The sequence below is a fragment of the Idiotropiscis lumnitzeri genome, chromosome 2 (assembly GCF_059441095.1).
Source record: "Idiotropiscis lumnitzeri isolate Australia: NSW breed Sydney's pygmy pipehorse chromosome 2, RoL_Ilum_1.0, whole genome shotgun sequence".
Classification (NCBI taxonomy): domain Eukaryota; kingdom Metazoa; phylum Chordata; class Actinopteri; order Syngnathiformes; family Syngnathidae; genus Idiotropiscis; species Idiotropiscis lumnitzeri.
Window position 1 is genome coordinate 394,953 of NC_142392.1, and position 11,586 is coordinate 406,538.

The following is an 11,586-nucleotide window of genomic DNA, read 5'->3' on the forward strand; positions in this document are numbered from 1 at the left end:
GTCGTCGTCTTCTTCTTCATCATTTTCTTGTTCTTCAGGAGAATTTTTTTACTTTTAATTTCAAGAATACCTAACAGTAAAAAACGCCAATGATATAACAATTGGAGCTCGATGCGTGGCATTATGCGTCGACTATAAATTGACTGCCGTTTTTAATCACAGTTGCGCTTGTGCAGTGGTTGAATTGTGTCCACTAGATGTCAGCAAAACACAATCTGACTTCGGATTCACACAATGCACGCGACGCGACACAGGGAATATAACACAACGCACAACCAACACAACACAAACTATATAAAAAAAAACCCACGAAGCTTCAACATCAAACACACAGATAACACAACAAATACAATGCAACCAGAGCCGTCCCCGAGGGTGGGTCGTTGGGACCCGCGGCCGTACATCACGATGCTTGAGGCACCAATCTACCAAAATAAACATTTTTCTATTAAATATCATTTGTCTTTTATAATAGTCGCTATTTTTGTGTTATGAGATGCTCATGCGGAGTTGTTGGTCACTCAAGAAACAACAGTGTGATTTTGTTGGCCACACTTATCTGCATGTTAGACGCACAAGCCTAAATGCAACCAACTCGTCAACGTTGGCGTGCGCGAGTCTGACTCAAAATGGAAACGACAAGCACACTTAACATCTTGTGATGAAGCTGTCAATCAAAAGTGAAAGACAACACAACGTGTCACAAACGACAATAACACACAAACAACATGTGACAAGGTCCATTTAAAAAATGTCACTTCTAAATGCACACACACGCGGAAAACAATCAAACACAGCGGACAACGTACAGAAAAATCCAAATGCTATCATCAATTTGATGCTTTTGAAAAGTCAACAAGTGCATAAATGGCGATGATGATATTGTCAGTGATGTTTGTGGGGGTCCCCCTTGGCGCTGTGCCGGACCTCTTTTACTTTTCCCTTAATTGTACTCAGTGAAAAGGGTAAGAAAGGAATGTGCATCGTGATGTCTTGCCGAGTTTTCTGGTTGCAAACATCATCTTCATGTCATGGAAACATTGACGCTCAAATTTCCATTTCTGAATGCCACTCCATTTTTTAGGTTGAGATGGCACCCCAAAAAAGTGGGCGTGAATATTTCCATTTGCTGTCAAATATGTTGCGCAATAAAATAAATATTCCACATCGTCTCAATGTCTGACACATTTTTAGAAATGCGACAAGTTGTTTCCTTTTCCTGCTGACTCACACTGAAACACACGCACACGCACACATAATGACAAAGGTGAACATTAACTCTTAGTTTCTTTCTCCATGTTGTCATATGTTCCTTTATCGTGGGTGCAGCCGCCCCACCACTGTGCTGCGCGCGCGCACACGCACACGCACACACAACAAGCCCCCTGTACCCACAACAATACACAGCTGCGGTTAAAGTATTTTTTTTTGGTTTCTTTTGTGGACTTTTCTTGACAAAACATTCCCCCTCTTCAGTAGATCTAAAAGTAAAACTTAACGCCGTCTTTTGAAGCACAGCTAAGCAAACGTTTTGTGTCGGCATTTCGCTTGCTTTGTAAAATCTTCTCCAGGCATGAACTTGTCAAGGCTTCACGTTTGACATCAATTCATTTTTTCTTTTATCATGTTGCTTGAACGAAATTACGCCTTTTTGTCTTGCACAGTATTCAGATTTTTTTTTTTTTTGTGGCGTGCTCATCACTTGTTCTTCAGACCCGAGCGCGCCGACTTTGATGCGACTTCCTGCAAAGCTTCTTCTGGTAAGTCGAGGAAGCCGACGCCTCACGCAAAATGCCGTGGAAGTTTTGTTGTTGCTCTTCGGAGAAGTGCGAGTGCGTGATTCCCCTCAACCTTGCTTACTTTCGGTTTTTTTTTTATTTGGGATGCGGTCAAAGAAAAGACGGCAGCAGCCAATAGAATTGCAGCATCTTTATTACGTGCCAATCAATAAATACCTCATAAATAATCACCAATAACTCTTAAATAGCATCATAAATATCCAGGTGCGTTGTATGCGTGCGTGTGCGTGTGAGTGTCGTCATAAATAAAGTCAAATGTGATTGGTTGAGCTCAGCGTGCGTGTGTGTGCGTGTGTGTGTGTGTGTCGCCTGCGGCGCGACTTTCCCGCGCGGTCGCTGTCGGCCAATGAGCTGGCCTCGTCGTACAGCCAGGGCAGCTCCCACAATGCTTTGCTCTGCACCACCGGGTTGTCCGTCTTTAGGGGGCGGGGCGTTTGTGCAGAAGCGAGCGGGACAGAGTTACATCACAGCAGAGGAGAAGAAGATCAAAGGTCACATGTGCTTTTGTTTGGGCTCAAGGGCAACTTTTGACTTCTAAAACGGCTCAGCTCGGGGAAAAATTGACCGTTGTTCGAATTACTTCAAAATGCTCAATGACGTATTTTAAAAAGGTAATCAATAGTGTCATATGAATATTTTATTATTTATTTCATTGTTAGGAATATAGTTTGAATTCATTCTTAAGAAGTATGGGCCCGGAGCCTGTCGTCGTCATCGCGGGGCACACCTGAACTGGTTGCCGGCCTGTCGCAGGGCACACAAAGTTAAACTGACGCTCACACCTCAGGACAATTTTGTGTGTCCAAGCGCATTTTCCGAATGTGGGAGGCAACCAAAGCGGGAACGGCGACGACGTGCAAACGCAACGCAGGAAGATCGGCCGGATTCGAACCCGCGACCTCTGCACTGTGGGGCGCACGCGCGAATCGGCCAAAATACTTCACCAATGATTAAAAATCCGTCCGGATAATAAGATCAATAATGTGCAAATGTGCTTATGAATTCCACAATTATGTAGCTAAGGTTGAAAAATGTTTTTTTTGTAATCTATGTCACACGAGTTCATTCGAATCATGAAACCATCTTTTTAAAAAAGGGCGGCTTTGTACCTGAACATGGCGGAGCTTGCGTAAGCCGTCGAGAAGTTTGTCCTGCTCCTGAAATCGGTACTTCCTCAGATCCCGCACGCGCCTCAGCAGGTAGTCGAGCCCGACTCGGGCGTCGCCGCTGGCTTCGGGTGCGGAGGTGGTGCCCGATGTGGGTGCGGGCAGTCGCTTCAACATGTCCCCCAAAAGCTCCTCGTACGTCCGCAGCACCGCCGATATCAGCATGTCCTTGGCCTGAAACACGCAAAAGTCACGGCTGGGAAAAAAAAAAAAAAAGGGGCCTCGATTTCTGCCCGACTGCGATTGCAATTCATCGGAATCACTAAAAGCAACGTGACTTTGATTAGTGTGCAGAAATGTTCGGCTCATGTTCAAATAAAGACAAATGAGCGACACTTCCACGCTATTGCGCAACGTCAACCGAGCGGCAAGACGAGTCAGCAGCGTTTGTTCGTGACGACTTCACAATCGCCGACAAGACAAAAACCAGAACATGTTCGCAGCGACCGCGATACCAACTCATCAGCAGGCGCAGCCGCGACGTGACAAATCAACTCATTTGCGCGACAGAAGCAGCAAGAAATGTCCGTGGCACTTTTTCGCTTTGTCACGCTAGCCGCCACGCGATGCTAAGCGATGCTAAGCTAAGCTAAGCTAAGCTAAGCTAAGCATCTGTTTTTACCTTCATCTTGGTGCTCAGGAGTTCTCTGGAAAAGACGGGTTGGCCGTTAAAACGTTCTTTGGGCGAAATCTTCTGCAAACACAAACACACCCGCAGCCGCACGATCAAAAGAGGAGTCCGACGAGCACGTTGGTGCGTGCGCTCGTGTACTCACATAACGCTGCAGTAGGTTCTGAACGGTTCGGTTCATCTTTGGGGGCACGTGAGACGCCCGAACTTGACACAAGCACAAGTACACGCACACTCCAAGCATCGCCTTCACCATGGCAACCATCCTCAACTTAACTTAACTCAACTCAAGTCAACTCTCGAACGTGCGCGCGATCCAAACGCGCTTGCCGAGCCGGGCCTCGACTCGGTGTCGGTAGCGACGGCGAAGTGAAGAAGTGCCGACTTGCCGGCGACGTCTCGCATTTAAAAGATGAGACGCGAGCATGGGGACGATTTAAGTGTGAAAATGTGGTTGACAATTTCCTTTAAATCAGCAAAGTTCACAGAAGGACAAGGTGGAGGGGTCTCCCACACGCGCACACCCGCAACCACACGCAATGCACAACAGATGCGCACGCAGGTGTGTGCGTGTTGGACTTGAAAGAAAAAGGAAGCGAGGAGCTTTAGAAGAACTTCTCTCGAATTTGGAGTCTCCACGCTAATGGCAACGCAAAGTGGAAAATGTTGCTCAGCATGCTATCGCTAACACGCAACATCTGAAAAGAAAGTGGACGGCGCGTGGCCTCTCGCCATCTTCCGTTGCCTTTTTCATGGAGCGAATGCCGACGCCGACGGCATTCAAAGGACATTGGGGACTTTGCGGACGTTCCCTTTCAATGTCACTGCGACGGATGGGTTCCGCTTTCATTTCTGACGCTTTGCTCATCAACAGTCCACATGAAGCTTAGCATGCCGGCTAATCGCTAAGCTAAACCACGGCCGCCAGAAAATGACCCCGACCCGCAACGCTGCCTCTACGCCGGCGGCCATCTTGCTGAGTGATTTTAGTTCGCGTGTGCTTCAAAAGGAGGATCGGAGTTCCTTTGATGTCTCCATCTCATTTTTTTTCCAGGCTTCCAAGATGATTTTGACCTGAAACTTCATTTCAAATAAAGTAGACGGAAGATACAAGAAGTCCTTGGCTGGGAAGGGGAAACTCCTCCAAGGTGAAAGTGCGCATGACGACATCGCTGAGTCAAAGAGAAAGTGCCAGAAATGGAGAAATATGCAAAGAAGGGAAGTTGGTCACTTTCGAGGAAACTTCAGGGACACATTAACACGTTCACTTTGGACGAATGCTTTTATTACGAGGATTTCAATGAAAACAAAAAAAATTTAATAAATAAAACGATGACGAGAGAACCGATCTAAAATGTTTCTGCTCTTTCCGCTAGTGAGAATAAATTAAAGTACAGGAGGGAATTAAATAAATGAATAAATTAGAAGGATTCCAAAAAACAGCTGAAAAACATTCACGGAGAGGCCTTGGTGGGTGGGGCCAAAGCACGAGCACCAATCACAGTTGCCATGTTGTAAACCTCCAGGAACTGAGAGAGCGCCCTCTTTTGGAACGTTATGTCGTCCACCTGCATGAGACAAAAGAAAAAAAAAAAAGCCTTGAATTGGAAAGGAAAAAAAAGAGGACAATTTCTTTTCTGATAGGCTCATTTTTTTTTTTAAATGGATTGTGCGTCATACGTTCCTATTTAATTAGTTTTTAGCATAAAATGAATCAAAAAATTTTAATATATATAATTATATTTTTGGAAGCAATTCATTTTATAGCTCTGATTTTGTCGTATTTTTGGATTACCCATTTGTCAAATTATATTGATTTGACCTTTAAATTAGATCATTTCTTTTTTTTAAATGATATATTTTAACCATTAAAATGTGTACATGCATTATTGTTCCTTTTAATGAGCTCAGGAAGCAGTGCATTCCATTTGCAATGATTTCAAAATCGGAAGCAAGAATTTGCCGGTTGGCACTCACCTCGAGCTGCTCGAGCTGATGGAGGACATTTTTGGTGTCGGGGCAATGTTGAGCCGCGAGGTTGGCGTTGAGGTGGCGCATCTTGTTTGTCAGGTGGACGACGTTGCGCCTGAGCCGCTCCCGCCTGGCGTGGTCGGGCACGGCCTTCAGCAGGGTGGCGTTGCGCAGGATGCTCTCCAAGAGGCGCGTGTACACGTGCGAGGCGGCCTTCACCATCCTCACCTCCTCTCGGTTCTGCGGGGAGCGCACCAAAGGCGTCGGCGCCACCCGGGGGCCTCGGGTTCCCGTCAATCTGAAATGTCCTACCTGACACGCGTTGATGCTCCTGATGACGCCGTTGAACGGAGGACGAGTGCTGACGTTGACACTTTTCAGATCCTGCAACACACGCACGTCACACCAACACATTGCAACACACTCCGGATTCCGATCTTGGTGCCGGAGCACCCGAAACAAACTGAAACCCGCGTTCGCATGCGGACCCAAACAACGTGAACGCGCCGAAATTGTGAGACGCGACGAGTCACGTGGCTCTCAGGACGATTCGTGCGGGACGCCGGCAGCTCACCACATCTTTGGAGATGTCCTCCAGGATCGTCCTGAGTTCGGGATGCGGGTCCATGTGACGGGCCCGGACCAGCAGCGCGCCCAGCAGGACCAGCAGACAAAAGCGGCTCGGCGGCGGCGACATGACGGACCAAAGACGAGAGACGCGTGCTGTGAGACGAGCGTGACGAATGCTGAGACACGGCGACGCTTTTTCAGGTTCTTTGCTTTGCGCCGCTCGCATCTTTTATATGCGCCTTTTGCTTCATTGTGGTCTGTGGCCACTCGGCAGCAAACACCAGAATCTTCCTCTGAAGCATGCCATTGCTCAGAAACACGCGCGTGCGCACAAACACGCACACACGAAGGGCCTTCCTTGAAGGCATTTCCACTCACCTCCATCTTGGTGAGGACACTCCCGGGTTACCGTGGTTGTCGGCGGTTTTCGTAGAAGCCGCAAGCCCAAGATGACGTGCGCACGCTTGGTTGCTCGTTGAGTGCGAGCGGTTCCAAAAGTTTGGTCAAGCTCGCCAGGACCCACGAAAAGGGGAAAAAAAAAACACTCTGAGACAGTGTTGTGCATTTTTATATGTACGCATGCACATGTGTGTGCGTGTGCGGCCATATGTTTGCGTATGCAAGTTCATGTGTACGGACATGTTGACACGTGGATGTGGACCAAGGACAGGCGAAATTCTGCTTTCTGTCTGAGTCATGTGCGCACTTATATTTATTCGTGGAACAAGTCAAGCTAAAGGCGAAGCTACGAGTTGGTTAGTTGTGAACGCGTATGTCGCTGCGACATGCTAAAGGCGAAGGAGGCCGCCATGCGGACAGCTGAACCACTTTCGGTGGCTGAAACGGCAACTTTGTTTCCACGGAAAGTCCGAAAAAGTCGTCACGAATCGCTTGTTTTTCTTCACACTTTCATGTTTTGCTTTGTTCCACTTCCATCACCTCGTTGCTCTCAGTAGGCCATCAACGTTACAAGAATGACAGTGACACACGCGCACGTGCACGCACACACTCTAGCGCACGGCCCGCCAACCTTCTCGAAACTGAGCGCTACTCGTCCCATCCAAATGAACGCAAAAGGTTTGACACGCACTTCGGAAATAACAAATTTTAATTTAAATGTTATTTTTACCAAGGGTGACCCTGCCGTCGTCTAACCTGAAGACTTTGTTTGAAATACTTTTATTTCAACTTTCATGACCTCAAAGTAGAACACAACTCTGACGTTTCTATCCAACAAAATAACGGGCTTGATTTGCAGTTCACGCGAATGCCGGAGGCCTTTTTCACTCTTTTAACGCAAAGTTAGTCGCCACACAACGACGCTGCCCTTCGCTGAGATTTTATTACAAAGGACAATAAAAGGAGTCGTTTGAAGATATTTTGGATTGAAAACGAAGCCACGCGCCAAGCTCACCCTTGAAGCGAAACAAACGGCTTTGTTTTTTTTTGCCCAAATTATGTTAGAATGTGAAATGGATATGATGGAAGCAAACAGAGCCAAGAATTATTATTATTATTTTTTTTTTGTTTCTGCAGCTTAAAAGAAATGTTCTCCGCCTTTGAGAACGAAGCCGAGCAGCTTCAATCAGTCGGACAATAGGACAAAAGTTTCTTTTACTGACAGGTTTCTAACTTATTATTATTTCTTCCTTCTTGGTTGACAAGATGAAAAAAATAAATCATAATTGAACAGAAATTAATTTCAAGACCGAAATAATGACATCAACTTCAACTCAACGATTACTTCAATGCAAATGACTTTTTTTGGGAGGTGTGCAATTCAAAATGATTTTTTTTCCGTTCGATGAGCGTAGGAGTCCAAATGTCGGCGACATCAACGTTATGTCGCGCCAGTTTCAAACGGCGGTTTGCGGTGGGGCCTGAAGCGTGCGTGCGCGTGCGCGTGTGTTATTTGCGATCGTTAAAGCAGCAGCAGCGGCATCAAGTAGAAGTGATCCCGCCTTTGCACCTCACCTGAAATGGTCATGAAACTAAATGGCATTTCTCACAAAATAAACGTCAGCAAAAACTGACCTATGGAAATTAAAACGGAAAAACAAAAGTTTTTTGTCTTCGTGTAGCGACCAATCCGTTTGTCAAAAACCATCCGTTATTTCATTCATTGAAGCTAGTGACCAGCAGAGGGCGATGTTGCGCGCGCATGAAATTCGCCTGACCCGCGACCAGAATTTCCCAAATGAATCCGATTGCAATCACCACAGCCTCGCTCAAGTGCACACGAAGCAGAAGTGCACGAAGTGTTGCAGCAAAGATTACAAGCGCGCAAAAGAAAAAAAAATGGCACAATTGCGACATTGCGGGTGACGTCATCGTGTTGGATGTGCGGCATCAAACCTGGCGGCATTTTGCTCAATAAAATGCGATTCAAACTTCAGTGAAGTAAAAATTGGTGCTCGGGCAAATGACAGCAAAGGCTCCACACCTGCATTTGCGAAGCACTTTCTGGGGCACATGCGCAGAAATTCGCTAGGTACAGCAACTACACTAGGACAAAATACTCACAGCTGGAAGAAGTCGATAATATGCACTGGAAAAAAAATGTGCTCGCGCCGAACGTTTTGGTTTTGGATGGGAAAGAAGTAGAAAGACGCAATGACGGAACACTTTTGTGTACAGGTGTCAAACTCGGTCCTGGAGGGCCGCTTGCCTGCATGTTTTCCATCTCTCCCCGCTGCCACACGCCTGATTCTAATGAGCAGGATACTTCTCAGGCTTGTTCAGAGCTCGCTGATGATCATTTGAATCAGGTGTGTTGGAAAACATGCAGGCAAGCGGCCCTCCAGGACCGGAGTTTGACACCAACGCTTGAGTTTCGACCAATCCGACAGCTTTCGCCAGGCACGTCCGGCTGCGGTCCTCGAGGGCCGCCGTCCTGCCTGTTTCGCTTCACTTTCTGCTGCGTCACACCTGTGTTACCTTCCGGATCAGATATGCGTCAGCCTTTTCAGCTCCCAACCGTGGTGAGGGCGAACTGACAGGAACCAGCGTGGGAAACATAGACGACGATCACTTCGCTTAGCACAACGGGGTTTATTTTTTTGATCATTCATCCTCTCATCTCATACAAGCAAGCACACATCCGGGTCCTTCCTCCCGCCTCCCAATGCACGTCACATGCCACCTTGCTGTCCCAGGCTGAGCCTGTAACACCTGATTCAAATGAGCAATTTACAGCACGCAGAGAAAACTAGCAGGACATTGGCGAGAAAGATGACGGCGGAAAGCGCCAGCGCTCCGATCCACGAGAGGACAATTGGGAACGACGTGATGGCCTTTAACACGTTTTGCCTCCTGCTCTCCACACACAAGAGCTTCATTAAGATTAGCTTAGCGTGAGCATTCTCATTAGCATTATGACAAGCAATCGTGTCTGTAATTTAGCACCAGCTTTATCGTTAGCTTTGGCATTCGCTTCAGCTTTCTTTTCATTTGCATGAGGATTAAAAGCCAAGTCTTCAAGTGTGTGTGCTTGTAGTTGCACGCACGCACGCACGCACGCACGCACGTGTCGGTGGACTGCCCCTTAAGGGGGCAACCTGCCTGCTAGGCTGTTCTCGGCTCCTGATTCGCTGACAAAAGACAGGAGTGTTTTTTTGTTGTTGTTGAAAGAAGCAAAGTTTATTTGTTTATTATCTCAATACTGTAACACGTGTGTCTCCATGGTAACAGCCTTATAAATAGTAAGATTAAATAAGGCAATAAATAAAGTCGTCGTCGTTGTTTGCGCTCATCAGAGGATGGCGCTCACGCAGCTGTCGTGCAGATACGTGAAGAGAATGTTCACCTCGGACAGCGCCTTGTTCAGGCCACGCCCACTCTCCATCTACAAAAGACAAAAATGGAAACTTAGTCCGTCCCACTGTGACGTCAGCTCCAGAACTTGCACGGACGACGTGAAGTTTACCTTGGCCAGCTTGTTGCGGAACTGCACGGCGTGCTGGTGGTCTCGGTAGTGCGTCACATTCTGGAAAAGGTCAAAAGGTGAACGATACGCAAACAAAGGACAAAAAAACAACCCCAAAAAAATAAAGAGAGAAAGGAAAGGAAAGACGTCAGTGGCCGCCACTCACACATCCGCGTTCTTTGAGGTCGTCGCTGGCTCTGCTGAGGTCCGAGTGCAGCTGGTGTATTCTGGGATGCTGGTTGTCAAGGTGATTGAGGACGTTGTTGACGTAGAAGTCCAGGATGTTGGCGTGCAGGCAGCAGACGCTCACGTGGTCCTTTCGGGAAGGGAAGGAGAGGAGAAGCTCGGCTCAGCTCGGCTAAAACGCCTTGACCGGTCGCCTACCTCGTCGTCGACGACCTCAACGTTGAGCCTGATGGCGGACTCCTCCTGCGTCTCGGAGCGCTGAGCCTGAACGGCGACGACAAATTCAAACCGGCACGTGAACACGTTTCAGTCAGGAATTCCAAACCAATATGACAAAATACGGTGATGACCATTTTCAAAACTGCAGCGCCAGAAAACCAAAGCCAACAGGGAAAACGCAGAATAAAAAATCTAGAAAAGTCGACTCATTTGTGATGATGAAATGGAGTCAACATTTGCTGAGCAAGCTTTCAGTCCAAGTGCTTTCTTTTCTTTTTTTTTTTTTGTACACAAAGCGCAGAGGTGCCGCGCAGTTTGCATGTTCTCCTGCGTGGCTTTTCTGCGGGTACTCTGGTTTCCTCCCACATTCCGAAAACATACGTGTTCGGTGGATGGAGCGACCCAAGTCGGCCGGCGACCGGTTCCGAAGACGGCCGAAAGAAGCTCCAGCGCGCCGACGAGCGGCTTGCGTACAAAAGCGGCCTCGCGTTACGACTTACGTGGAGCGCCACTTCCTCTGCGGCCCGGTACGTGATTGGACTCCTCAGAACTTTGCTGAGCGGCTGATAGACGGGCCCCGCCTCCCCCCGCCGCACGCAGCCAATCAGGAGCAGCGCCAGCACGCCGGCGCCAAGATGGCGCAGGGAGACAAGCGGCGTGGTGCCGACGACTTTCATCATGATGAAGATGAAGAAAATAAAAGAAAGAGCCGGCGAGGTGACGGGTGAACGTGCTAACGATGTGACCCGAGAGCACGCCACGCATTTTATACACGCAAAGCCTCCGCCCCCCCGCCAGAAAATAGGACAAGCAAAAAACCCCAACGCGCGCGCACGTACGCACGCGGAGGTCAACGCGTGTCCTGTCACCTGGAGGAAATTAAGTGTCAGTCAAAAAGTATGACGACAAATGTTTGCTCGTCATTTGTGACATCACTTCCTTGTTGCCAGTGCGGCGATGTTTTGCGTGTTTGTGCGAGCGAGTCCGTTTGTGACGTGTGCGTGTTTGGGAGTGAGACAGTTTGCGTGCGAAATGTTTGTCGAGCCATTTTATTGACACGCGCGCGCGACTGTCCGTGATCACAGAAATGCGACACGACATGAAGCGTAAAACCTAAAT

General features: G+C 47.9%; 3 protein-coding genes across 7 annotated transcripts; all 3 read right to left on the bottom strand.

Moving 5' to 3' along the window:
• Nucleotides 1-1,977: 1,977 nt before the first annotated feature.
• Nucleotides 1,978-4,136, bottom strand: ifng1 (interferon gamma 1). Of its 2 annotated transcripts, none has more exons than XM_088288234.1 (4): nt 3,742-4,136; nt 3,588-3,656; nt 2,909-3,139; nt 1,978-2,215 (listed from the first exon to the last, which is right to left on the bottom strand). In XM_088288234.1, exons 1-4 carry the CDS (start codon nt 3,859-3,861, stop codon nt 2,051-2,053), a joined length of 585 nt encoding a protein of 194 aa, XP_088144360.1. In that variant the 5' UTR covers nt 3,862-4,136; the 3' UTR covers nt 1,978-2,050. The 2 variants fall into 2 exon arrangements, with proteins under 2 accessions (XP_088144360.1, XP_088144358.1); XM_088288232.1 differs by having other exon boundaries at nt 3,588-3,659.
• A 723-nt stretch (nt 4,137-4,859) lies between these two features.
• On the bottom strand, nt 4,860-8,832 carry LOC148341038 (uncharacterized). Of its 4 annotated transcripts, XM_088288957.1 has the most exons (6): nt 8,659-8,832; nt 6,516-6,654; nt 6,142-6,290; nt 5,880-5,951; nt 5,574-5,807; nt 4,860-5,164 (listed from the first exon to the last, which is right to left on the bottom strand). In XM_088288957.1, the coding sequence occupies exons 1-6, from the start codon at nt 8,818-8,820 to the stop codon at nt 5,051-5,053; spliced, it is 870 nt and encodes a 289-aa protein (XP_088145083.1). In that variant the 5' UTR covers nt 8,821-8,832; the 3' UTR covers nt 4,860-5,050. The 4 variants fall into 4 exon arrangements, with proteins under 4 accessions (XP_088145083.1, XP_088145085.1, XP_088145086.1 ...); XM_088288959.1 differs by lacking the exon at nt 8,659-8,832 and having other exon boundaries at nt 6,516-8,620; XM_088288960.1 differs by lacking the exon at nt 8,659-8,832 and having other exon boundaries at nt 6,142-6,430; nt 6,516-8,620.
• A 937-nt stretch (nt 8,833-9,769) lies between these two features.
• Nucleotides 9,770-11,583, bottom strand: il22 (interleukin 22). Its single transcript, XM_088288962.1, has 5 exons — nt 10,968-11,583; nt 10,447-10,512; nt 10,229-10,378; nt 10,063-10,122; nt 9,770-9,981 (listed from the first exon to the last, which is right to left on the bottom strand). The coding sequence occupies exons 1-5, from the start codon at nt 11,145-11,147 to the stop codon at nt 9,889-9,891; spliced, it is 549 nt and encodes a 182-aa protein (XP_088145088.1). The 5' UTR covers nt 11,148-11,583; the 3' UTR covers nt 9,770-9,888.
• Between the last annotated feature and the right edge of the window lie 3 nt (nt 11,584-11,586).